The sequence below is a fragment of the Acinonyx jubatus genome, chromosome C2, assembly GCF_027475565.1.
Source record: "Acinonyx jubatus isolate Ajub_Pintada_27869175 chromosome C2, VMU_Ajub_asm_v1.0, whole genome shotgun sequence".
In the NCBI taxonomy this organism is placed as follows: domain Eukaryota; kingdom Metazoa; phylum Chordata; class Mammalia; order Carnivora; family Felidae; genus Acinonyx; species Acinonyx jubatus.
Window position 1 is genome coordinate 66,257,271 of NC_069384.1, and position 26,317 is coordinate 66,283,587.

The following is a 26,317-nucleotide window of genomic DNA, read 5'->3' on the forward strand; positions in this document are numbered from 1 at the left end:
TTCCTGAAGTTTAAGTCAGTTCCTTCTGCTTAGGCACTTAAAAAAAAAAAAAAATGCCGCCGTGCCTCGTCTTTTGCAACGCTTTGAGAGTCACAGGGAAGTTATAAGAAATGCTGCTCTTACTCTCAGAGTTTATATCTGGTCAAGGAAGCAAAGCATTCACAGAAAACACGTAAAAGAATGTTGTAGAACAGCATTCATGTTTGAAATAGGTAAGCACTTGCATCTACTATGGTAAAGGAATTTGTGGTAAAAGTAATTTGGTATGGGGTGAAGTAATCTAGAAAGGTTTAATGAGAAAGGTGATTTTTATGTGGGTTTTGAAGGGTAAGATTTAAAAAGAAACTCACTTCTACATCACCCATCGCACTTAAACCTGGGGTTTGCATACAGATATTCAAATAAGCATCGATCAATTGAACAATGGAACAGAATCAGTCACGGGAAAGGCAAGCCATGGAGGGAGAAAGTTTCAGAAGTTGTTTAGGGGAGTGGGGTCTGAGCTAACTAGCAGAAAAAAGTCTGAAAGAACTCGATACTACTACCAGATGTTGGAAGATTTTTGTGGCATTTTGTATTACTGTTCAAGATTTGCTGCCCCTCCTTCCTTTCCTTCTTGAAGCCAGACTTGCTCAGGTGACTGATTTTGGCCAATCAAATGTGAGAAGTGACATACATCACTTCCTGGTGGAGACTTTGAGACCAGTGCAAGCTTTGCCATGCTTTTCTGCCCGCTGCTCACCAAGGCGAAGTGCAGTTCTCCAGTGGCTCCTCTGGCAGCCTGGGTCCCCTGCTGAGAATGATGACAACACAAGTAGACTAAACAGTAATCTTTGCTGTTTTAGCTACTAAAAATTGGTGTTTGTTACTGTATCTGACCTAGTCTCTCCTAACCCTGATGATATGGAGTTCTAACCTGATTTGCTCACTTTTGAGTTTCCCAACAGACTCAAACAGAGACTAGATGAAAGTGGTCTAAGATATAGTGGAGGTGATTTCTGCATTAGAAATAATAAGACCTTAGTCACTCTTAAGAATTCTGTATCAGTTTGGTGGGTGGTGGTGGTAGTGTATTTCTCTCTCCTACTTCACGACCTATTTATTATGGCAGCACCAAAATCATTTCAAGGAAAAGATCTTTTAGATCATTTGGGATCCTAATTCAGTGTCAAAAATGGGAATGATCAGACCAAATACTGTGGCACACCACCCAGGTACAGTTCTAACCCTATCACTCTTTAGCAAAGTCTCAAGTTCATTTCTTCTTCTTCTTTTTTAAGTTTATTTATTTTGGGAGAGAGAGGGAAAGTGAGCATGAGCAGAGGAGGGGCAGAGGGAGGGAGAGAATCCCAAGTAGGCTCTGCACTCTAGCTCTATCGCACCAACCATAGGATTATGACCCGAGCCGAAATCAAGAACCGGTCACTTAACTGACTGAGCCACCCAGGTTGCCCCCAAGTTCATTTCTAATGAGAGACAGTGAGATGGAGCACACAAATAAACAGCATGGACTTTCAAGCCATAAAATCTTGGTTTGATTCACTCATTGCACTTTAATAAAGTTAGCTTTTCCTAAGCAGCAACTTAATATAAAAATAACATAGTAGGGGTGCCTGGGTGGCTCTGTTGATTAAGCGTCTGACTTCAGTTCAGATCATGATCTCATGGTTTAGGAGTTTGGGCCCCACATAGGGCTTCATGCTGACAGCATACAGCCTGCTTGGGATTCTATCTCTCCCTCTCTACTCCTCCCCTACTCTCTTTCAAAATAAATAAACTTAAAAACCTGTAACATAGCAATGCTTATTCTGCTACACCCTCTTAGATTTCTCTTCCCCCAACTCCCATTCATAGGGATCCTTAAGGGCCTAATGTTTTCACTACACCCCAGATAAGTATTCTCTCAGGCCCAGGTATGAGCTGCATGAATCTCAGGCCCTAAGGCCCAGTTTGTTTGGTTCAACACTAGAATGAATTTCCTCACTCCACTTCATCACCCTGGAGTCTAGAGGCTAAGGCCAGAATGACACATGCAGCCATTACTGATGCTGGCCAAGGAGAAGGAAGCCTAAACAGGTAGAGCTTACTACCCCTGAATCCACTCCTGGCTGCCCAACCCTGTCTCCTATCTACCCTTCCTTGCCCAGCATGCAAGCACATGTACATAAGCACCTGTGTCTACATACATTCATACACATGTACACACCAGCACCAGTTTTGATTCTGAAAATAATTTTATTATTTTACAATTGTTCAGGAAAGTTCCTGGGTTGCCATGACCAAGATTTGGTCACCAAAGAACAAAGGATCACAGCAGATCAATCAGTCCACCAGTTTTCTCTCTTCTTTGGGTGGTGAGAGCAGGCAGGGAACATATCATGTGCATAATGAGAAACTAACCAGCAGGTAAGGGTGGGGGAAGGGGAGGCAAGGAACAGGCACAAATGGAATTCAATCCTGGCTGCCATTCTCAGGCTTAGACTTAGATATCTTGTCTTCTCTATATTCGCCCTCCACTTTCCTCAGCTCTGTTACCACAGAGGGCAGATGACTACGGGCTGAGAAACTGGGCTAACTATCACCAACAGCAGAGTAGCTTCGTACAACCAGAGGCTAGGAGTGGTCGTCAGACCAGTCAGATCTCCCTGGTGGGAGTCAATGCCTCACCTAGGATTAGCTCCTAGTATACTGCTTTAGGGTCTACACTCAAGGCATATCCAGACAACATTGGAATGACAAGAATCTGATCTCCACTGTCTATAGCCAATTCTTCTGTTCAATGAAAGGAAAGGCACGGGCCATTTAATACCTCAGTATATATGTGATCAAGGGCACACACATAGGATTCTATCCCTATAGTCCAGGACCTCAAATCTAACTCCAGTTATGTCTGAACAACCAGGGAAGGAGTCAGTGTCCTACCCTGTGATTGGTCAACTGAAACCCTGGGGAGTTCTTCAGTTCCCACCCTATTTTGCAAGAGACCTAACCAGCTATTCTATGAGATACTGTTCCCCAAAACTTTGTTAATGGCAGGTCCACCTTCCCTCTGAAGCAGGAGAAAATATAAGGTAACTGAGGCAAAGAAAGTATCAATCAAAATGATACTAGACTTCAGATTATTAGGTTTATTACAACCATCTTCTAAGCTGAAAGACATTCCTCATCATCCTTCACAGGACCACAAAAAATCAGGGCCCTGCAAAACCTGAACAAATACCGGGTTCAACAACCGACTGTGGGGCCTCCTCAGATTATGCAGAAGTGTTCCGACCCCGGGCAGGAGAAGAAAGCAGACCCGCTGGTCCCTGCAGCTCTGCCCTGGGCTGACATCCACCTCTGTTTGTGCAGGCACTTTCTGTGGAGAGTTGGAGAGAAGACCTGTAAGTGGGAAGACTGTTCCACTAGCAAAATTGATGGTTTGGATGTTAGAGATGAGGGAATTCCAAGTTCTGAGGGGAGTAGTCACAAAGGTGAGAACTCAGTTTATAGATGGCCTGTGAAACACAGAATGAGTAGGACGTGAACCATCAGAAAGTAGATGGCTGCTAGCAGTGGCACTCGGGTCCGGGAATGACAGAGTGAACGCAGGACCCGCTTCCATCCAGCACCACTCCGGGTCTGAAAGAAAAATTGGAAAGTCAGAGAGGTTTGCCCTACAGGGATATGTCCCTTTCCCTTCTCCCAACATTGCAGGAAAGAGGTATCCCGAGAGAAAGCTCCTTCAGGGTCACTTGGCCAACTCCACTAGGTTCCTCTCACCTTCCATACCCTTCTAGTCTTAGATCCATCAGGTACTCAGTGCCTGGACTTCCACCTTCCTTTTCCTTGACTCCTTGCCCTCAATGCAGCCAGCCCTGTCTGATAGCTTAGTACCCTCTCCTTAGTTTCTCCCCTTCTTACCCTTCGACAGCTGCTGCTTGTAAGATCTATTAACAGTGCCTGCTCCTGAGTGCCACAGGAGCCAATGATAGGAGACCGTGCAGAGTCCCATTCACTGTGCTCCAACCTGTGTTGTGGGAAAAAAAGAGACATGGCTTGGTTTATAGCACAAGCAGCTGATGAGGTGAAGTCTTCCCAGCCATCCTGCTGTGTGATGTAGCACTACAGACTTCCAGCAAAGGCTGCTACTATAGTTCCTGTCCCTACACAAGCAGTGTGTGTGCAGGCAGATCGGTTTCTTTCAGCAGCAGTAAACGGTGAGGATAACTACCAGGAATTAATTGCCTACTATGTATCAGATGCTGGACTGGGTGCTGTACATATATTTAATCCTCAGGTTAGAGGTTGGTGTTACTATCTTCAAAGTAATGTTGTCTTGTCCATGGTGGCACAGCCAGTAACAGGTCAAGCCAGAATTCAAAACCCAGGTTTGCCTCTAAACCTCATGTCTGTTTTTTGTTTATTTTTTTTTCCAATACACCAGAGAAACTCATTAAATTGTTTTTTCATTTACCAAAGGCTAATTAGGCAAAAGCATCCAAGAAAGATTTTTGTGAGGTTCTTAGAATTAAACTGAACTGCCAGCCTCTACTGCGTCTTCATTTTTTGCTGATTTAATACTGGCACTGCTCTATGTAATGAAGAAGCTGTCTTTTTCCATTCAATGGTTTCTCAAAAAACATGAACTGCATCAAAGGGGCTGCAGTAACATAGCACATTTGAACAAACATTTGCCTATAGGTATGCACTTTTTAATCATGGTGGGAAGGATGGAACTCTCCACTCCTCCATATGAAGGGATGTCCATTAGTCTAACACTCCTGGCCTCTCATTGCAGGTCACCGAATTTTCTCCTGGAAAGAAAGAATATTTTAATCTGATTTGTCAGTCTGGAAGGAGAAACTGAGTGAGTACAGTCTAGCTCCATCATGCCAGTTTTCCTCTGAGAGTCAGGCTGACTGCACAGTACACCTTCTGTGTCTGTTCCTCCAGATGATAAGCTTTTCAGGGACAGCCCTGACCTGGAACAGCAAAGTCTGGCACTATGCAGGTCAGTATGTCAGCTTCTGTAGGCTAGGCCGAGGAAAAATGAAATGTTTGTAAATATTGGTGAACTAAACAGCATTGGCTGCTTTTAAATAACAAGTCCACTGGGGGTGCGTGGGTGGCTCAGTTTGCTAAGCGTCCAACTCTTGATTTCAACTCAGGTCATTATCTCATGGTTTGTGGGCTCGGGGCCCCACATTGGGCTCCATGCTGGCAGTGCAGAGCCTGCTTGGGATTCTCTCTCTCCCTCTCTCTGCTCCTCTCCCACTCACTCACTCTTTCTCAAAATAAATTTCTTTAAAAAAAAATAACAAGTGCGCTTAGTTCCACATACACTACACAGTACATGTGAAAGAAGCTCTAACATGGCAGAGTGTGGGGCCTAGGCAGGCTGCACTTGATCAGCTGCCTACATCTGCATTCTACATCAGGGCCGAAGAGGACACTGTGGAAGGGCTAAGCTTAGACTAATGTAGCTTATCTTGACCCCAAACTTCACTGCAGCACCCATCTCAAGATGGGATTAGATCCTAATTATTCCCAAGTCTGGCCACTGAAGTGTACCCAGTGTAATCAGAAAGGATGAGAAGTGAACAGAGGTTATCTCCCTCAGTCCTTTACCGCCGGATCTGCTCCTCAGCCACAGAAAGGGCAGTCTCAGCAGCCACTCTTTGGTCTCGTTCTTCTTCCAGCAGCTTCCGCAATTCGCTCATCTCTCGTTTAGTGTTGCACAGCTGCTGCTGGGCTTCAGAAAAGCTTCAAAATAAAAGGACATCAAACAGCATCAGTAGGCGCAGAACATAGTTGCTGACACAAGGGATTCAAAGCCTTCATAAGATTATAAAGCAGGAAAATGTATAGACGTTTATACAAACAAAAAATAGGAAGGGGAAAAGATTTTTTTAAAAAAAGAACATTTTAAAAGTGTAGCTGTTGAAATAAGTTGCAGAGAATGCCTTAGAGATTTTAGAGATTGACTGCATATCTTTCATTTGAATACCACAGGATTAGTGGTGTGTGTGTGTGTGTGTGTGTGTGTGTGCGCGTGCGCGCGCAGGTGTGCGTGCAGGTGTGCTCCCATTGCCTGACAAACTTTCAACTTTACAAATTTGTTATTATAGTTGGTACAATTTAATCCTCACACCAATCCGGTGAGGCTGATAAGAAGTCATATTAAACCCATACTCTGGGCTCCAGTTCCATCTAGATGACTGTCCATTTCTGTACACTAGTGTGTGCACCAGGGTTGAGGGCTGCTCCCCTACCTGAGCTGTGGCTCCCTCAGTTCCTCAGGATCACTCTTCCTGTGAGCTCCATTCTTTTCCTGGGGAGCTCCTGGAGCAACATCTATATTCAGTGGCCCCTAGAAGAATAAGTTTAGTAATTCAGAGATGAAAGCACTTAAGAAACCGCTTGGGCAAAATGAGAACTCACTGAACACCAGAGAGAATGAGACACCCTGGAGAAGAACACTCCTCTTGTCGTTCTCTTCAAGTACAGAGTCAGAAGTGAGAATCTTCTGCTCTAAGAGATTAATCTCCTACCTGAAACTCTTGATTAGATTAGATTTTCTCCCAGATAATCATTTTTTAATCTCTCTTAAAATTTTAAAGCCTTACCGCTGAAATCTGCTTTTTTTCTAGTGGAGGCTCATGGATTTTCCAAAAGCTACTCTGATCCTTCCATTGTTCGACTACTCCCAAACCTTCTCCTCCTTCCCTGTCCTATTCATCTCCATGCTAATTCTCACTACCTCCCAGCTTCAACAGTACACACCGCTAGGCTGTGTCACCAGCCCCACCTATTTTGTTTCTCAGGGCCAAATCTTCCTACAGCTTTCTTATTTCTTGAAGCCAAATCCAGTCTTAGTGACAGAGTTAAAGCCTCAGTCATCAGTTTCCCACTCACTTTTTGATTTCTCTCCCACCATCTCACTGATCTTTGTCCTTCTAATCCCTTCACTCTTTAATTTTTCTAGGCCTTATTCCCATCTCAGCGAATGCTCTCCTCTCTTCCATCACACCTAATTAATCTTCAGCCTGAGGCACCAGCCTCTCCCATGCTGCTCTTTATGCTTTCCCATTTGCACTCAATTTTGTAACACTTTTCCCAGCCTCTCGCCGCCTTCCAGCTCACCGCTTGCAGCTCCTGGACCTGCTTCTCCAAGACTGCGCAGTGATTAAAAAGGTCAGTGTAGTGCTGCTGGTTCTCACGAAGACTCTGACTGGTATCGCCGAGCTGTATTGAAAGGGTATTTTTCTCTTCGAGTAGTTGAGAGAACTGTAACAGTGGAGAGGGGAAGGACTGTTTCACAAGAAGCAGTGCTTAGGAAGACTCCTGGAGTTTCAAGGATCTAATTTTTTTTAATCCAAGACCTTTATTTCAATAATAGTAACAAGAGCATTGTGTGTTCCTTCAGACTGAGAAAACTCAGAATTTTTCAACTGAAAAAGGAAAATAATTCTGGAGAAGTGGTAGGAAACTATTTGTGGTGCCTAGTACATTGACTGGGAAACCAGAAAGCAGAAACCCACAAGCAATCTGATAGTACAAACTATTCCAGGTATGTAAAGGAGAAAGATAGCAGGTTGGGTCCAAGATGAAATAACTCACAAAGACTATAATCCTTAAAAGTCGATAAGAGATAGAGCTGTCACCTAAAAATTCACACAGCCACAGTACTGGGCAGATTCCTCAATGCTGCAGAGAGTTACAAGTTGTCAAGAAGGTAGAAAAAGAAATTATCATGGGTGGTAGGTGGGAGACACAGAAGAAATCCTAAATTTCTATGTACATGTAAGAAACTATACTGGGAGCACAGACTCTCACAGGTGGAAATATTTCAGTCACTCAAAGCAGGACCTTCCTTTACTACCTAAGAGGTAGTTATTCAGTCTTTCCTTGAACATGTCCAGTATCAGGGGTGCTCACCACCTGACAGAGCAGCCCACGCCAGTTTTTACCAGGTCAAAAACCAGAAAATTATTTTTTCTATTGAATGAAAAATTTACCCATTGTAGTTCCTACGATGACTTGAATTCAATCCCCTGGAACTACAATTCTAATTCCTCACTTGCAGGCTTGTCAGGTTTCAAGTTTTAGTTATGATTAACACCTAGAAATATTAACAATCAGAGATACTTCTCCAAAGTCCCTGCTGTAGGACTGTATGCATTATGTGAAGGGAAACCAGTGTACCTGGACGCATGTTCAATCTTTCCCTGAGTATTCCTTTTGTAATTATTCTGAGTTAGTACTTGTGTGAAAAAGTGGACTCAATGTTCAAAGAGAAGATAAATTTTTCTAGAGATACTCTGGCTGGATGGGAAGGACATTTGATACAGAAAACTAGAATAATAAATCCACATGGTATAACAAAAATATTTGCATAGCCAAAATAAAAATCACAACAAATAACCTTACCTCTGAAAAGCAAGTTTACAAAGTAATTTTTATTTTTTTTATTTTCTATTTTATTTTTCATCTATTTAATTTAAATTTAATTTTTTTAATGTCTATTTATTTTTTGAGAGACAGAGCACAAAGGGGGCAGGGGCAGAGAGAGAGGCAGACACAGAATCCGAAGTAGGCTCCAGGCTCCGAGCTGTCAGCACAGAGCCCGATGTAGGGCCTAAACCCAGGAACCATGAGATCATGACCTGAGCCGAAGTCAGACACTCAACTGACTGAGTCACCCAGGTGCCCCGACAAAGTACTTTTTAAAATATCATCTGATTTGAGAGAGGTAGAGGAATGATTTCTGTCCCCGTTCATAAATGACAAACAAGAGACGATCAGTGACATGCCCAACAACATGTAGCTAATAGATGACAGATCAGGACTCAAGTATGGTTCTTGATTCCAAGTCTAAGGTCTCCCTACTGCATGATGGCATCCCATCTACGGGTTCAGCAAGGGAGGTGAACCAGGTTATGGTTTTTTGGGGGGAGTACGACAAGTGAGCAAAGAAAAGGATATAAACGTTTGAGAAGCAATACTAATTTGAAGACAGAGGTAGACATGACTACTGGGTACAATGATAACTACTGGGTTCTGAGACAGAGTATTATAGTCTCCTAACAAACAAAAATTAATTTTCCTGGCAACAGTGAACAGTTCAAACTGTACAAAAACAAACAAACAAACAAACACCTCTCAATATTGAAAAAGATGTAAAAAGGCTGAAAGAAAAGGCTTCCAAGAATAATTTTCTTCCAAGAATAATCTTGCCTTGGTGAGGGGCACCTGGGTGGCTTGGTCGATTGGGCGTCGACTTCAGCTCAGGTCATGATCTCACAGTTCGTGGGTTCTAGCCCCACGTCAGGCTCTGTGCTGACAGCTTGGAGCCTGGAGCCTGCTTCAGATTCTGTGTCTCCCTCTCTCTCTCTGCCCCTCCCCTGTTCATGCTCTGTCTCATTCTCTTTCAAAACTGAATAAACGTTAAAAAAAACATTAAAAAAAAAAAATCTTGCCTTGGCGAGACTGGCTCTAGGGACCAGATGGCAAAGTGGCTCTTCCCTACAGAAATACATCCTATCTACTCCAGCATGCTTCCTTAGAGTGTCTAGAATAGCATGGCTGGGGTTTGGGGAAAATCTGGCTTCTTTAGTTCCAGAATGTTAGACACCAGTGAAGAAGCCTACAAATGGAGTGGAACAAAGAGCAGCCCTCTCACCTCTATCCCTGCTATCTAATCACATCTGAAAAGCTTCCTCCTGGAGACATTTTCCTGATGCACATTGATGGGAAACAGAGAGGAAGGGGTTGGAGGATTTGTGGGGAGTTACCTCAATATTACTAACAAGGGATACAGATGGGGAGAGAATGCTGGGGAGCAAGCCTTCCTAAAAGAGTTGGATTTTTTTATTTTTTATTCTTATTGAATAGATTTCACCAATCATTCCCAAGGACACTCCAAGGATGAGGAAGTGGATATGGTCCCATATCTGTGCTTTGGGGGGAGCAACCCAGGCTCCAAGAAAGGTAAATCTTCTGCGCCCTAAGATATGCTATAGCTAAAACCCAGGCTTAATCAGTTCCTACTTACGACCTTGCTTCTGGTCATGGAACTAAGAAATTGAATTTTAGTCTAGTAGGAAACACTTACCTTACTGTTTAGTTGCTGAATTCTCAATTCCTTTTGGTGAATTTCCTTTAAGCTGTCATTGAGCTGAGTCCTAAGAAATTCTGTCTCATAAACTAGATTTTGTGATCCATCTAGGGATGCCAATGTCTCTGGGGATGCCTGCCAGGATACAAACACTGATGAAATTCCCTCCCAATGCTGTTTATGCTTAATTCCTTCCCTCAGTAAATTCTGTCCACTTCATAGGATGTCACATTACAGCTTGTCCAAGAGTGGTAGATGGGCACTTGGCTTGCAGGAAGCTGATTCCTCCTGGGTGATGGTTATCTCTAAGTAGCAATCAGCACTGAAATTACTCACCTGTCTTTGGTACTGTACTTTGAGGGCCTCAATAGGGGAGGAAGGAGATCTCAATTCCCTTATAAGATTCTGCAGATGACTGAGCTGCTGATCTTTATCTGAGATAGCCATAAGGTACTGTTCCTTCATTCTCTTCTCCTGAGTTTCCCAGGAGCTCTTCTCCACCCTACAAAACACATGAAATGATCATAGGCAAAAAATACTTGTGAGACAAGGATGAATAATTACATATTCAAAACAGTAGCATGGGTTGTAGAGATGTAGTAAATATGTAACCAAATTGAAATTTATATTATAAATTGAACTGTACAGCAAGATGATGAAGATGAACTAATAAAAGAATTTCAACTGGCAAGACCAAGGATGATTTTATAGAAAAACATTCCAGGTTCCAGGAACATACTGAACAAAAGGCACAAAAATGAACACACACACACACACACACACACACACACACACACACACTGAATTTGGAAGTGGAGTAGCATGTAAAGTGTATAAGGTAGGAATGAGGATGGAGAAGTGAGGTTGGATCATGTGGGGCACTGAGTGCATGCTAAATAAAGCTTACTTTATAAGCAATGGGAAACTACTGTAATTCTTCAGAAAGGTAGTGCCAGATGCAGTCTAATGTCATAGCGACAAAAATACAACTGTAGAGTCTTGCAGGAACTGGGTTCAAATGCTGGCTCTGTCATAAACTAGGCATCAGACCCTGAGTAAAGTTTCTTAATCTCTCTGAGTTTCACTGGCGAAATGGGAATACATATCTATTCCTGAAGATTATTCTGAAGATTGAATGAGACACTGTATGCCATGCACCAGACACAGAGCCTGCCACATCATAATCACCCAACAAATATGAGCTGCTGATATTTTTATTCCCTAAACTTAGCCAAGAGGAAGGCTTCTTTCTGATCCCAGCTAATTTTTTGTAGTACTAGCAAAAACTGCGTCTCTGTCATATTCTTTAGTTCTACTTCTCTCTGTACTGTCTAGAAGAACTCATTAGAATTGTAATCAAATTTCTTCAGTGTCTCTTCAATTTAAATAATGCCCATGTCTCTATTTGTCCCAATAATACAAGATTTTGTTGAATTGAATCTGACTTTTTTTTTGTCTTTCACTTTAGAAAAAAGGTACAATGGTCCCTTCTTTTCTAAATGGCAAATACCTATTATGAAATAATACTGCTTTGCTAAGAAGTGAGTTGGAATACAGTCAAAATTTTTTCAAAAAGGCAGAGCCAAAACTTAGAAACTAAAATGAAATTTTATTACAAGGTCACTATATGTAAAAGACACAGGAACTTTCAACACTTTCTTTGATATTTGTGAAAAAATGAGAGAGAACAATTTAAGAGCGTAATGCATAATCTTCCATAAAAATCTTCAAGCTGCCATTTTTCTGGAAGGTGGTGATGGCATGGAAAGAGACGCTCAAAGGAGAATAGGGCCTAAGAAACAAAGCCGATTATTCATGTAACTCAGCCATTACAGGGTTATACCTCACTTACCCCTTATGTAAGAGAGCACAGGAACCAGAGCAGAATGAACAAACCAGTGGCTACAAGGGGAAGAGAAAGGTTATGGTATAAATCCAGGCTCTCCTAATAAGTCAACCCTGAGGCTAACAGAGGTTTAAACAAGATGTTCCAGCCTTTTCATATTTGAAAAGCTAATTTCCCCCAAGTATATCAAGAGCAAAAGACAGAGAGCCCTGAAGATATTCAGCTAAAAAAACCTGGTCCTAAAGTCAGGGAATCAAACCTGTGTCTTCATTTTCTTCTTCCTTCTAAATGTGAAGTAAAATATCTTCCTTTCCTCCCCCCAATTTACTCACATTCACTTGAGATATAATTTTACTTTTCTTCAAAATTGCTCAACTGTGGAAGGTCAAGAGAGAAAGGCTAAGAGAAAGGTACATGGGGACAGAATGAGGGGGAAAAAAAAATCAACAGACCAGAAATCATTTTTTTCTCTTCTTTAAGATTCAATTCTATAAGGAAAGTATCCTTTTAGAATGCCCTTTCAGGAAATTTAAAAGGGAAGAGGTGTCTACAGAAAATAAGCCTTTAGAGCTTTGCAGCTCTTAAGTTTATAGTGGTAACTGGACACTTAATATATTTGTAGTTCCAGGTGACCTGGAGATAATATGGGAGCATCAATTTGATGTCTCCCATATGGTTCCAATCATCTTTGGAGATCCCTAAATTCAAAGGTCAGTTTTACTATGCATTTGGAAAAAGATACACCGAGATCCTGATCTCTTGATAATGCACTGATTCTAAAAGACTCTAACAGAATAAACTCAGGGTAGCTATTCCCTGGGCAGGGAATGAGTGGGGGAGATAAAGCTGAAATGGAGCAATTCATTTTTTCTCTTGAGATTCAACTCCAGAAAGAATAAACAGAAGAAATTTGTGTTCCCAGAGAGCAAAAATTCAATTTTTTTACCTTTGCAATCATCATTTGGTTAAAAATGTGTACTTTTATTATTTGGAGAGGCTATCAACTCCATGAAATAGGTTATATATATGTTCACTTACAAGAAAGTCAATAAGATGTTAAATATGAAAACCTTTTAGATGTAAGTTTACTGTGCAAAATTTAAATTACCAAGTTCTACAAAGCTCTGTAAAGCTGGCTTAAGGTTTATTTTGAAATGCCACGTTAGCAAAATGTATGTTATCTAGGATCGGTGAAGGAACAAACCTCTTGTGTCTGCACATTAAGAGCTGCCTTAGGGCCATTCCAACAATACTTTTATTATATTGCTAACTGCCACGATGGTAGCCCCTCTGTAAGTTGGATAGGAATCTAGACTCCACCTGTATTCTCTGTATTCACGTGCCGATAGCAGCAGGTGAGACAAAACAGGTGCTGCACGATTAGCAGTACTTTCCAACATGGAGATTCTTCTTTTAGTACCAAACTTTGAAAGTTTTGGATTTGAAACAGCAATAAAGTTCCAACAGTGAGGTTGCAACAACAGGATTTGTTTTTACATACTGCTAAGCATTTCTTCTTTACCTTTCTTTTTGGATCAAATTTGTTAGAAACACTGAATTTAAAAACCAGCCAGAAGTACAGTTCTTATTATATTTTTTTCTGCTCTAATAGTACCATATAACACTATTATTCATCTTTAAAAGAAAAGGGCTTGGATTTCTGGATACAGACAAGAGGGAGTGGACACATATCTCCTTATTTCCCCCACTAAGTATAGATAAAAACCCTGGGAATTATGTATAAAAACAAACACAGGAAGACCCAGAAACATGGAGAGAAGAAATTGGACCAACTAGGGACCCCAGGACATGAGAAATGACACAGCATTGAATTTGCTGGTTTTTCTTTTTGAATTTTATATATCCCAAACTGGGTGAAGAAGGATCCAACAATCTAGAAACACCAGTGAGTACCAAGTAAAGTTTGCTCCCACTTGCCAAAAGCCTAGTGAGGCAAATATTAAAGACAGTAATCACTCTATTCTAGGTGAACATCATGGAAAAACCACAGCACCTCCACCCCAAATCAACAAAATCCTAGTGGAAAGAGCAGACTTATATCTTTGCCTAGAGATAACTAGGTGTAATTCACCCTCCTTGCTGGGTGGTGTCAGAAAAGGCCAAAGTACCCTGGACTATCACCACTACCCAGTGGAAAAGAGGTGACTCTGACTGCCCCCACCTACACCCCACTATAGTGTCAATGTAGACAACATGTGGGGTCTAGACATCTACCTCTACCCATAACAAGGTAACAAAGCAGAGGTAGTATCAGAGACAGGTTCCCTGTCCCTATGCAGGTAGTATCAGAAGAGGTCAACAGAAAGTTTGGACTTTGGACTTCTGGACCAGGGGTAACAAGAGGAGTAGATGTCTACCTATTCAACCACCTTCCTGCAATGTCAGTAGGGACTGAATGAGGAACCTTTATTTCCCCCCACTGTCCAGTGATAATGAAATGCCTCTCTCCAAAACCTGCCACCCCCAATGGTATCAATGGAGTCCATGTATGGACCCTGGACTTGTATTCTCACCTAACAATACTGATGTACTACTCCCCACCAAGTGCAGTGTCAATGAAGTACAAATGGGGAACCTGGGTAGCTGTCTCTTCCTGGCAGTATCAAGGCACCTCTTCTCCTGGGGTAACAATGAAGGCTGAGCAGACAGCCCACTGGGCTGCACCCTCCATCTAGCAGTGGAAGCCTACTAAAGCAGAGAATTTAAATAAGATTGAGAGTCATATCATCTCCAAGATGTTCAAGATACAACTGAAAATCACTCATCATACTAAGAACAGGGAAGTTATGACTTGTCTGAGAAAAGAAAATCAACAGATTACAACACTGAAATGACACAGATGTTGAATTAAATGTATAGAATTATATAAGGATTTTAAAGCAGCCACCACAAAAATGCTTAGACAAGCAATTACTAACACACTGGAAACAAATGAAAATACAGAATGCTTCACATTTCTCCAAAGAAAATATTCAGATGGGCAACAGACACATGAAAAGATGCTCAGCATCATAATCTTCAGAGAAAGGCAAATCAAAACCACAATAAGGTATCACCTCACAGCAGTCAGAATGGCTATTATCATAAAGACAAGAAATAGTTAAGTATTGGTGAGGATGTGGAGAAAAAGGAAACTTCATGTACTGTTACTGGGAATATAAACTGGTACAGCCACTATATGAAACAGTACAAAGGTTCCTCAAAAAATTAAAAACACAATACCATACAACCCAGTAACTCCACTTCTGGGTATTTTCCAAAAGAAAACAAAAACACTAATTCAAAAAGATATATGCATCCTTATGTTTACTGCAGCATTATTTACAACTGCAAAGATATAGAAGCAACTCAAGTGTCCATTGCCAGATGAATGGGTAAAGAAGATCTGGTATACACACACACACACACACACACACACACACACACACACACACAGACAGGAATATTACTGAACTAAAAAGAGAAGGAAATTTTGTCATTCACAACAACATGGATGGACCTAGAGGGTATTATGCTAAATGAAGTAAGTCAGACAGAAAATGAGACAAACACCATATGATTTCACCTGTATGTGGAATCTGAAAAACAACAAACAAAGAAATGGACTCATAAATACAGAGAACAAACCAGTGATTGCCAGAGGGGGTGGAGGAGGGATGGCAAAATAGGTGAGAGGATTAAGAGGCAGAAACTACCAGTTATAAAACAAATAAGTCACAGGAATGAAAAGTTCAGCACAGGAAATATAATCAATAATATTGTAATAACTTTGTATGGTGACAGATGGTAACTACACTTATCACAGTGAGCACTGCATAATGTATATAATTATTGAATCACTATGTTGTACAGCTGAAACTAATGTAACATTGTATGTCAATTATACTTCACTTAAGAGAAAACCTCAGCAAAGAAATAGAAGATACAAAGAAGACTGAAATCTTAGAACTGAAAAATATAATATCCAAAACAAAAGCTAATAACTCAATGGGTTCAACAGCAGAATAGAAGTGATGAAGAAAAAAAGTCAAGAATCAGTGAATATGAAGCTAGAACAACTGAAATTACTGAATTTGCAAATAGAGAAAAATAATCATTAAATTGGATTTCATCAAAATTAAAAAGACATTGAGAAGAATGAGAAGATAAGATGCAGACTAGGAGAAAGTATTTGCAAGCCACGTATCTGATAAGGAACTTGTACCTAAAACATATAAAGAACGCTCAAAACTCAACAGTAAAAAAAAAATTAACAACCCAAATAAAAAATGGACAGAACACATGAACAGACATTTCATTAAAAAGGACATATGCATGTCAAATAAGCAACAAAAAAATTTTCAACATTATTAGCCATTATGCAAATTAAAACCACACTGGGATAGCATGGCGTATCTACTAAAAAACTATGATACAGTCACAATATCAAATGCTGACAAGAATACAGCATTCAATATTGAAACTAGATCATTCATATATTGCTGCTAGGAATATAAAATAGTACAGTCATTCTGGAATATAGTTTTATAATTTCTTAAAAAACTAAACAGACACTTACCATACAACCTAGCATTTGCACTCCTGGACAAACATCTCAGAGAAATGAAAACTTATTTTCCACATAAAAACCTATACACAAATGGTTATAGCAGCTTTATTAATAACACATAAAAATGAGAAGCAACACTCACATGTGAATGGTTAAAGCAGTATATTCATACCATGGAATTCATCAATAAAAAGAATGAACTATTGATACACAATGTTGATGGACCTCAAAGGCATTTATGATATGTGAATAAAGCTGATTTCAAAAGGTTACATACTGTAGGATTCCACTTAAAATGATGTAGGTTTAACTAACTGGAATTTAAATAAAAACTTTTAAAAAATTCTCAAAATGGCAAAATGATAGAGGTGGAGAACAGATTAGTGGTTGCCAGAGTAGGATATTGGCATGGGAGGGTGAGGAAGTGACTATTTTCAGTGATGATTACATTTATTTACACATATGATAAAGTTGCACAGAACTATGCACACATACCACACACATACATATGTAAGTGAACATAAAATTGATGAAATCTGAAAAAGGTCTATGACTCACACCCATGTCATTTCCTAATTTGGGTATACTATAGTAATGTAAGATATTACCATTAGAGGAAACTGGGTGAAAGGTATACAGGAGCTCTCTGTATTATTTTTGTAACTTCTTATAAAACTCTATTTTATAATAAAAAGCTAAAAAAAAAAAAAGAAAACTAAAAGAAAAACAGTCAAAAAGCAGGGATTATCATACCTGAGCTGATGCAGCTCATGTTGCCAGGAGAGATTTTCCTGCCTTAGCTCTTCTTGCATAATCTGAAAATTTTTTGTCTTATCTTGATACTCCTGAAGTTGAGCCTTCAGTGGACGTAACTCAGTGATTTCTTGGTTAATCTGTAAGTATTGCTGCTGCAGATTCTTCAATTCCTTCAGCTTTAACCAAAGGGAAAGTAACAGGGTGATTCATCACATCTCATTCACCCAGCTGTAAGTCATCAGCAGCTCCCTGCTAAGTCAGTCAGACACCACGACAGACTATCAGCACCTAACAGGTTCACTGACATATATTTGCAACATGAATCTCTAAAATGGTGAAATATAGGCAGCCAGGCTGGTGGGCATCACCCCATAGAGTTGCCATCAAGGCTATAGGGCCTGACCATTCCTGCAACTTGTACCCCAGCCTCCTGCTCCTGAGGTCCCCAGTTGATTCTAGATCTACAACCTGGACATAGGACAGACCTAGAGGACCTACAGTTTCTTTATGGGTGGTACCTCCCCAGAACAAGAAATGTAAAGATGGATTGACTTTCTATTTAGCCCTGTGCCCTGCTTAGGCTTTTAAACTTTCTTACATGGATATCAACCTTAACTCTAGCTTAGCTAATGTTGACTCTGAAAAGAAGGCAGTGATGCCCAGGCCCAGGGATTAATAAGAGTACTTAGGCTTTGAGGGTCCAACGTCCCGCCCGCCCACATAGGTTGTGTGACCCTATGCACATTCCTCACACCCCCTAAGCCTTAATTTCCCTTACCTTCCTTATAGTACTTCTCATTAGATTATGAGAATTAACTGACGAAATTAATGGTGGTAGTGGTGATGGTTATGGTGGTGATGGTAATAATGATGATGGTCATATAATGATGGTGGACTTGCCTTTAATTAACAAAACTCTCTACCTACATTCCAGATATATCTTCAAATTATTTATCCCCAGTACTCTTTAAAAGCTTGGTAGTAAGAAATAATGTCAGGACACCTGGGCTAAAAGGGTACCTTGAACACATGTCTCTTTCACCCACTCTTAGAAACATCATTAAAGGTACAATAAAGGCATCATTTTATAAGCATAAAACACAAGAACAGGAAGAACAAGAGAGGAGTCAGCAACAACAAAATTAATTTTGGAAGCTGAAAAGCAGATGCGTAAGTGGTAACTGACTTAACAGATCTGGGAAAGCCAAATCTTAAGCTGGCAGTAAGGAAAGCCAAGAACCAATGGAACTTACTCTGTAGAATCTTCAAAAGGCTCAGGAATTAACAGCACCAGGTACCTCTGGAAAAGATAGTGATGGGGGTAGGGAGAAGGTGGTGGCTGAAATAAGGAGAATTAGATGAAAGCTGCTTAAAAAACAATTACGTCCCTAAATACTCCTCTTAGTTCCATACCTTTTGTTAACTCTAACAGACAACTAGAGTGTTATTCTTTGGAGAAGGTAAAAGAAGTGTCTCTGGGCCATCAAATACCAGGCACAACTGAAGGGAAAAGTACTGCTCTAAAACAAGGGTGATTGAGTCAATGTATGCCTTCTGAATGCTTGAAGTCTTTCCCCTACTCAGCTTGGACAATGCTGGCACCCAGGCCTTTATCATCCATGCAGGAAATGAGAAGTCTTCTCTAGAAAATCTGACCAGCCCAAGAGGAACTAAAGATACAACATGGGAACTACCCACAAAAAGTTCAGCAAGATCACCCTGCAATCACCAACCTCACAGTTGGTAAGCCCCATCCACAAGCTTTTTAGACCTTACCCTTAAACATGAAGAGTAATTCAAGGATTAACCCCCATCTGAAGAATGGATATCATTAAGTCTGGGATGAAAAGAACTAAAAGAAAAGTAATTCAGAAGAGATTAGCAGGAGGAAGAATATAATACACTTGAAGATTTAACAGAGAATATTGGAAATTAGAAACATTAGAGCAGAAATAAAAAATAAAGAAAAATTCATTATAAGAAAACATCAAAGAACAAAATTACCACCCCTATTCTTGGAGAAATAAGTTAAGAACATCTATCTATGTGACAAGAAAAAGAAAAAAGAAAGAAATACTTAGAAATTAGGAACATGATCATAAAAATGAAAACCTCAATATAAGGTTCTAAGGATAAAAGTGAGAAAGTCTTCCCAAAGTATAGCAAAAAGAATAGAAAGGAAAATTATAGAACCAATCCAGAAGGTCCTACATCTAAATAACAGGCTTTTCAGAAAAAAAGGCAACAGAGAAAAAGGATGGGGAAAATGGTAAAACCGAATTCAAAAGAATCTCCCAAAATTGATGAGTATGACTTCTTGGATTCAAAGGACTAGAGAAAATGATGAATAAAAATAGATCCACATCAAAGTACATTATCATGAAATTTCAGAATACATGACTAAAAACTCTATACATTTCCAAAAAGAAATGAGAGAGACAAAAAGAAAAGGAGATAAAGAAATAGATTATAGATAAAGGATCAGCAATCAGAACATTAGACTCCTGAACCACAATGTAATATAAAAGGCAATAGACCAATGTCTTCACAATTTTGATGGGGAATTATTTTCAGCCTAGAATTCTATAGCCAGCCAAACTATCAATCAAGTATGAGAGATAAAAAGACATTTTCAATAAATTTACCTCCCCTGTGTCTTTTCTTAGGGAGCTACCAAATGATTTCTTCCAACAAAATGAAGACACAAAACTAAGACAAGGAAGACCTGGAATACAAGAAACAGGAGATCTAATACAAGAAACAGGTGAAGGGAGATATCCTAGGATGAAAACTAGGAGTGCACAGCAACTGGTTCATGTAAGAGCAAGAAAAAAAAAACTCCAGGATTTTCTTCACAAATGCAAAATTGATAGGAATAAACACCTTAAGAGGATATGTGGATAAATGGCAGTAAACGTAGAGGTAAATTATATTGATAAATACAAAGAAAACTAGTAACAACAACAAAAATATAGCTATTAACTCTAAGGGGGAAAAAAGATGCTGAGGAAAATAAAAGTAACATATCTCAGCTCTTATTTGTAGTCATAAAAATGTAAACACTGGGGCGCCTGGGTGGCTCAGTCGGTTAAGTGGCCGACTTCAGCTCAGGTCATGATCTCGCGGTCCGTGAGTTCGAGCCCCGTGTCGGGCTCTGTGCTGACAGCTCAGAGCCTGGAGCCTGTTTCAGATTCTGTGTCTCCCTCTCTCTGACCCTCCCCTGTTCATGCTCTGTCACTCCCTGTCTCAAAAATAAATAAAACGTTAAAAAAAAAATTAAAAAAAAATGTAAACACTGAATACTGAATTAACCAGAATGCAAATTACATCAGTAGAATGGAAAACGGGCTGTATACTGAAAATGTGCATATGCACCATGGAAGCAGAGAGAGGAAAGAGACCTAAATAAATCCCCGTTAGCATAAAAGACAGTCAATAGCTAATACAAAGAATTAAAACTCAAGATGCATTACCAGCATGATATTTAGATACCGAGAAAACACCAAAATAATAAGACAGTTAAAAGCAAAGTGTCTTGGGAGGAGGAGAATCAGAGTTGGGAGTGCTGTTTTTCTAATCAAACACGTAGAACTGAGTGATATGCAGAATTTAGTGACATAGATGTGCATATAACTTTATTTTTTAAACAAAAAAGGAAAGCATTTTTTTTTGTTTTAAAACAAAACATTTTTATGCACTAAATATATTCTTTATTCACTCCTCTAATCCAGATACTCTAAATATTAATCTTGGAATAGACTAGATCATCAGGAAGCTGTGTGTCTGGGACTGCATTTTAGCTGTTTGTATAAGTACCTTTAGGAAACTAGACAAAATTCTTTTGCTATGCAGTTACAGCAAGGAATGGCTAAATTAAACCTATAAAATAGGGAGCCTAGGTGGCTTAGTTGATTGGGTGTCCGACTTCAGATCTGATCTCACCGTTTGTGGGTTTGAGCCCCACGTTGGGCTCTGTGCTGACAGCTCAGAGCCTAGAGCCCGCTTCGGATTCTGTGTCTCCCTCTCTCTCTGACCCTCCCCCTACTTGCACTCTCTCTCTCTCTCTCTCTCAAAAATAAATAAACATTAAAAAAATTTTTTAACCCCTATGAAATAACTATTATATTTGCTGTAGAGAAGTAAAGGATATTTCACAATTTCATACAGTCCTCTCTACAGAAACACAAAAGAAATCTCTTGCAGGTCTCAATAAACTATTCTTATATTGAACAAAGTAGTTTTTCTTTCTTCCTTTTCCCTAAAACACGGATACTGTAATTCATGTATATGGATTTTTAATTCCTTATTTCTGATGGCTGCCAGAAAGCTGGAAAAAAATCTGATGACCCATCTTTCTAAAAAGATATTGTGACATCTCCTTGGGATACTAAATTTACTCCTGGTTTAATCTTTTTCTCTCCTATCCTCATCTTCTCTTCCTTCCCAGTTACTTGCATTATATTATCGTGAAAAACTATTCATATCTTTATATGCTACTTCAAGTCATTTTCAGAATGAAATGAGTATAGGGGACTTCCAGAAAAGATGGCAGAGTCAGAGGATCCTAAAGTCACCTTGTTCCATGGATACAACTAGATAACAATCACATCAGTGTAAACAACCCTGAAAATGATTCAAAGACTGGCAGAACAGACTCCACAGGTAAACATACAGCAGAGACCACATCACAAAATGGCAGGAAAGGTAGAAACACAGTTGGGAGCCAAGCTGACTCAGGAGACTGTCCATGGGAAGGAAGGACATCACAAGAACAGAGAAGGGAGAGGAGCAGACCCCATACCAGGCACCCCAGTCACAGGGACCTGCACTGGGAAGACAAAGCCCCGTAACACTGGCTTTGAGAACCAAAGGGAGCTAATATCTGGAGTTTTTACAATCAGTGGGGCTTACCACCTAGAATTTTACACATGAACAGCTTGGCTCTGGGAGAGCTGGAGGGCAAGAGAAAATTAAGTGCTTTCCAATAAAGAGCACAACAAATAGCCCTGATGAGATATAGCATAAAAGCAGCAGTTTGAAAAATGCCTGGGGTATACAGGAAGATTTATCTATTAATCTCAGACTGTATGCTGGAGGGCCAAGAATCTTTGGGAGACTTCTCCAAGAACAAAAGAGCTGGCAGGTGCCATTTCCCTCCCACCCCCACCCTATATATGCAGATGTCTGCAGGAACCAGTGCAGCACAAACACTCTCCACTTGGGATTGCTGTGCCCCACCCCTGGGTTCTTCTGCAGACTCATCCCCTGCAACCTGGCCTCAGCAGGAGTATATCCAAAATGGCACCACAGGCGTGGCATTCTGCAAACAGTCCCAACAGGGGCCAATACCACTCCAAAGTGACTCCTGTCCAAAGGAGAGGGGAAGATAACCACACAGTAGTTGACTGCAGCCTTAGCAATGGGCTGGGAGGAGACACCTGGTCTGACTACAATCCCCCACCCACTAACAAAAACCTACCAGGGGATAACACAGGGAGAGCTCCCTGCAGTTCAGTGTAATCACAGCTCTGGCAAACACCTGGTCTGACCCAACTAAAGCCCAAGACAGCCCCAGACTGGCCCATTAACAACACAGGGACCAAACTCTGCCCACAACAGGCAAAAGGAGCCATTGCAGATCACTACACTGAAGGCAAACACAGCTCAGCCACAACATGAGGGTGCACACAACACACACAGGAAACACCTTGAAATGCCAGGTTCTGGTGAACAAGGGACATTGCACTACAGGGCACCACAGGATCTCTTCTTGATAAGGCCACTACTTGCCACAGCTGACTTGATGTTGCTGACTTTCCTAATACATAGATACAAACATGGAGAGTTAGGCAAACTGAGGAATCAGAGGAATAATCCCCAAATGAAAGAACAGGACAAAGAGAGAGAAATGAAATGGAGATAAGCAATATGCCTGATAGAGGATTTAAAGTAATGGTCAGAAAGATACTCATTGAACTTGAGAAAAGAGTGGAAGATCTCAGTGAGACTCTCAACAAAAAACCAGAAAACACACAAAAAAGAACCAGTCAGAGAGGAAGAACTCAATAACTGAAATTAAAACTACACTAGAGAGAATAAATAGTAGAATAGAGAAAAGAGAAGTACAGATCAGTAACCTGGAAGACAGAGTAATGGAAAACAATCAAGCTAAACAAGAGAAAGAAAAATGAATAAAGAATGAGAATAGATTAAGGGAACTCAGTGATATCTTCAAGTATAACGTTTGCATTATATGGATCCCAGAAGAAGGAGAGAAAGGGGGCAGGAAATTTATTTGAAGAAATAATAGCTAAAAATTTCCCTAATCAGGGGGAAGACATACAAATCCAGATCCAGAGGCACAGACAGCCCCCAACAAAATCAACCCAGGGAGGTCCACACCAAGATACACAGTAGTTAAAATGGCAAAAATTAATGATACCGAGAATATTAAAAGCAGCAAAAGAAAAGAAAACAATACGTACAACAGAAAGCCCATAAAACTATCAGCTGATTTTTCGGCAGAAACTTTGCAGGACACAGGGGAGTGGCATGATATATTCAAAGTGCTGAAAGAAAAAAACCTGCAATAAACAATACTCTATCCAGAAGGGCTTTATCTACCATTCAGAATAGAAGGAGAGATAGAGTTTCAGGACAAATGAAATTTAAAGGAATATATCACCACCAAACCAGCCTTACAAGAAATGTTAAAGGGGACTCTTCAAATGGAAAGGAAAGACCATTAGCAGAAGTAAGAAAAGTAGGAAGCACAAAAGCAGTAAAATCAAGTACATCTATAAAAACCCGTCAAGGGTTTCACAAAATACAAATATGTAAAGTATGACACTATATACCTAAAACATGAGGGGAGAGGAGAAAATTTTGGTACTTTTAGAATTAGTTCAAAATTAAGTGACTATCAGCTTAATACAGACTATTATATGCACAAGATGTTATATATAAACCTAATGGTAACCACAAATCAAGAAACTGGTAATAGATATGTAAAAAAATAAAATGAATCCAAGTATATCACTAAAGAAAGACAGCAAACCATGAGAGAAGAGAACAAGAAAGGAACAGAAAAGATCTACAAAAACAACTGTAAAACAAGCAACAAATTTGCAAGAAGTACACACCTATCAATAACTACCTCAAATGTAAATGAACTAAACTCTCCAATCAAAAAGCATGCAGTGACAGAATGGATAAAAAATCAAGACCCATCTAGATGCTGTCTAGAAGAGACTCATTTCAGACCTAAAGATACCTGCAGATTAAAATTGAGGGGGACAGAGAAACATGTATCATGCAAATAGATTTCAAGGGAAAGCTAGGGTAGCAATACTTACATCAGACAAAATAGACTTTAAAGTAAATACAATAACAAGAGACAAAGAAGGACACTCCATAATCATAAAGGGAACAATCCAACAAGATACAGCAACTGTAAATATTTATGCACCCACCATGGCACACCCAAATAAATAAAGAAGCCCACAACATAAAGGAAGTAATCAGTAGTAATACAATAATAGTAGGAGACTTTAACACTCCAGTGAAATCGGACAGACCATCCAAATAGAAAATCAACAACAGTGGCTTGAATGACATGCTGTACCAGATGGACCTAACAGACATACTCAGAACATTCCTTCCTAAAACAGCAGAATATACATTCTTTTCAAGTGCACATAAAATATTCTCCAGAATAGATCATGTTAGACCACAAACAAGTCTCAACAAATTCAAAATGAGTGAAGAGGTATCATGCATCTTTTCTGACAATGCTACATATAAAACTAGAAATCAACCCCAAGGAAAAAATCTAGAAAGAACACAAATACATAGAGATTATATAACATGCTACTAATGAATGAGTCAACCAAGAAATCAAAGAGGAAACTTACAAATACATGAAGACAAATGAAAATACAATGATCCAAAATCTTTTGGGTGCAGCAAAAGTGGTTCTAAGAGGGAAGTTTATAGCAAAACAGGCCTACCTCAAGAAGCAAGAAAAATCTCAAATAAACAATCTAACCTTACATTTAAAGGATCTTAAAAAAAGAATAACAAAAAAAATCTAAAACCAGCAGAAGGAAGGATAAAATAAAGATTAGAGCAGAAATAAACAAAATAGAAACTAAAAATACAATAGGAGAGATCAATAAAACCAGGAGCTGGTTCCTGGAAAAGATCAACAAAATTGATAAAATATTGGTGAGATTCATAAAAGAGAGAGAGAGAGAGAGAAAGAGAGAGAGAGAGAACTCAAATAAAATCAGAAATGAAAAAAAGAAATGACCGACACCACAGAAATACAAAGGATTATAAGAGAATATTATGAAAAATTATACGCTAACAAATTGGGCAACCTAGAAAAAATGGATAAATTCCTATAAACATATAATCTACCAAAATTGAAGCAGGAAGAAACAGAAAATTTGAACAAACCAATACCAGCAAAGAAACTGAATCAGTAATCAACAAACTCCCAACAAACAAAAAAGTCCAGGACCAGACAGCTTCACAGGCGAATTCTACCAAACATTTAAAGAAGAGTTAACCCTGTTCTTAAACTATTCCAAAAAGTAGAAGAGGAAGGAAAGGTTCCGAATTCATTGTATGAGGCTAGCATTACCCTGATTCCAAAACCAGATAAAGACACCACTAAAACAGAGAACTACAGGCCAACTACTCTGATGAGCATAGATGCAAAAATCCTCAACAAAATGTTAGCAAACTGAATCCAACAATATATTTAAAAAATCATTCACCATAATCAGAATTTACTCCTGAGATGCTGGAGGGTTCAATATTTGCAAATCAATGTGAGATCTTTTCAATATCTGAAGAAAAAGCACTTGACAAGGTACAACATCCATTCATGACAAAAACCGTCAGCAAAGCAGGTTTAGAGGGAACATACCTCACCATAATACAGGTCTTATATGAAAAACCCACAGCTAACATCATACTCAATGGGGAAAAACAGAGCTTTTCCCCTGAGGTCAGGAACAACATGAGGATTTCCTTTCTC

The 26,317-nt window shown here is 39.7% G+C and overlaps 1 protein-coding gene across 7 annotated transcripts in view; it reads right to left on the reverse strand.

Annotated features, from left to right (window-relative positions):
- Positions 1-2,215: 2,215 nt before the first annotated feature.
- The window catches only part of GOLGB1 (golgin B1), an 87,656-nt gene continuing 63,554 nt past the window's right edge, over positions 2,216-26,317 (reverse strand). For 3 of the 7 annotated variants that reach the window (XM_027060959.2, XM_027060956.2, XM_027060957.2), the window contains 8 exons: positions 17,269-17,447; positions 10,436-10,601; positions 10,097-10,234; positions 7,126-7,269; positions 6,255-6,352; positions 5,611-5,745; positions 3,904-4,009; positions 2,216-3,621 (listed from right to left, as the gene is read on the reverse strand). In XM_027060959.2, the coding sequence (XP_026916760.1) occupies positions 3,487-3,621; positions 3,904-4,009; positions 5,611-5,745; positions 6,255-6,352; positions 7,126-7,269; positions 10,097-10,234; positions 10,436-10,601; positions 17,269-17,447 (1,101 nt within the window). In that variant the 3' untranslated portion in view covers positions 2,216-3,486. Of the gene's footprint in view, positions 3,622-3,903; positions 4,010-5,610; positions 5,746-6,254; positions 6,353-7,125; positions 7,270-10,096; positions 10,235-10,435; positions 10,602-17,268; positions 17,448-18,524; positions 18,572-26,317 lie in introns of those variants that run through there. The other 4 variants (XM_027060961.2, XR_008297688.1, XR_008297687.1 and 1 more) reach the window with 4 other exon arrangements.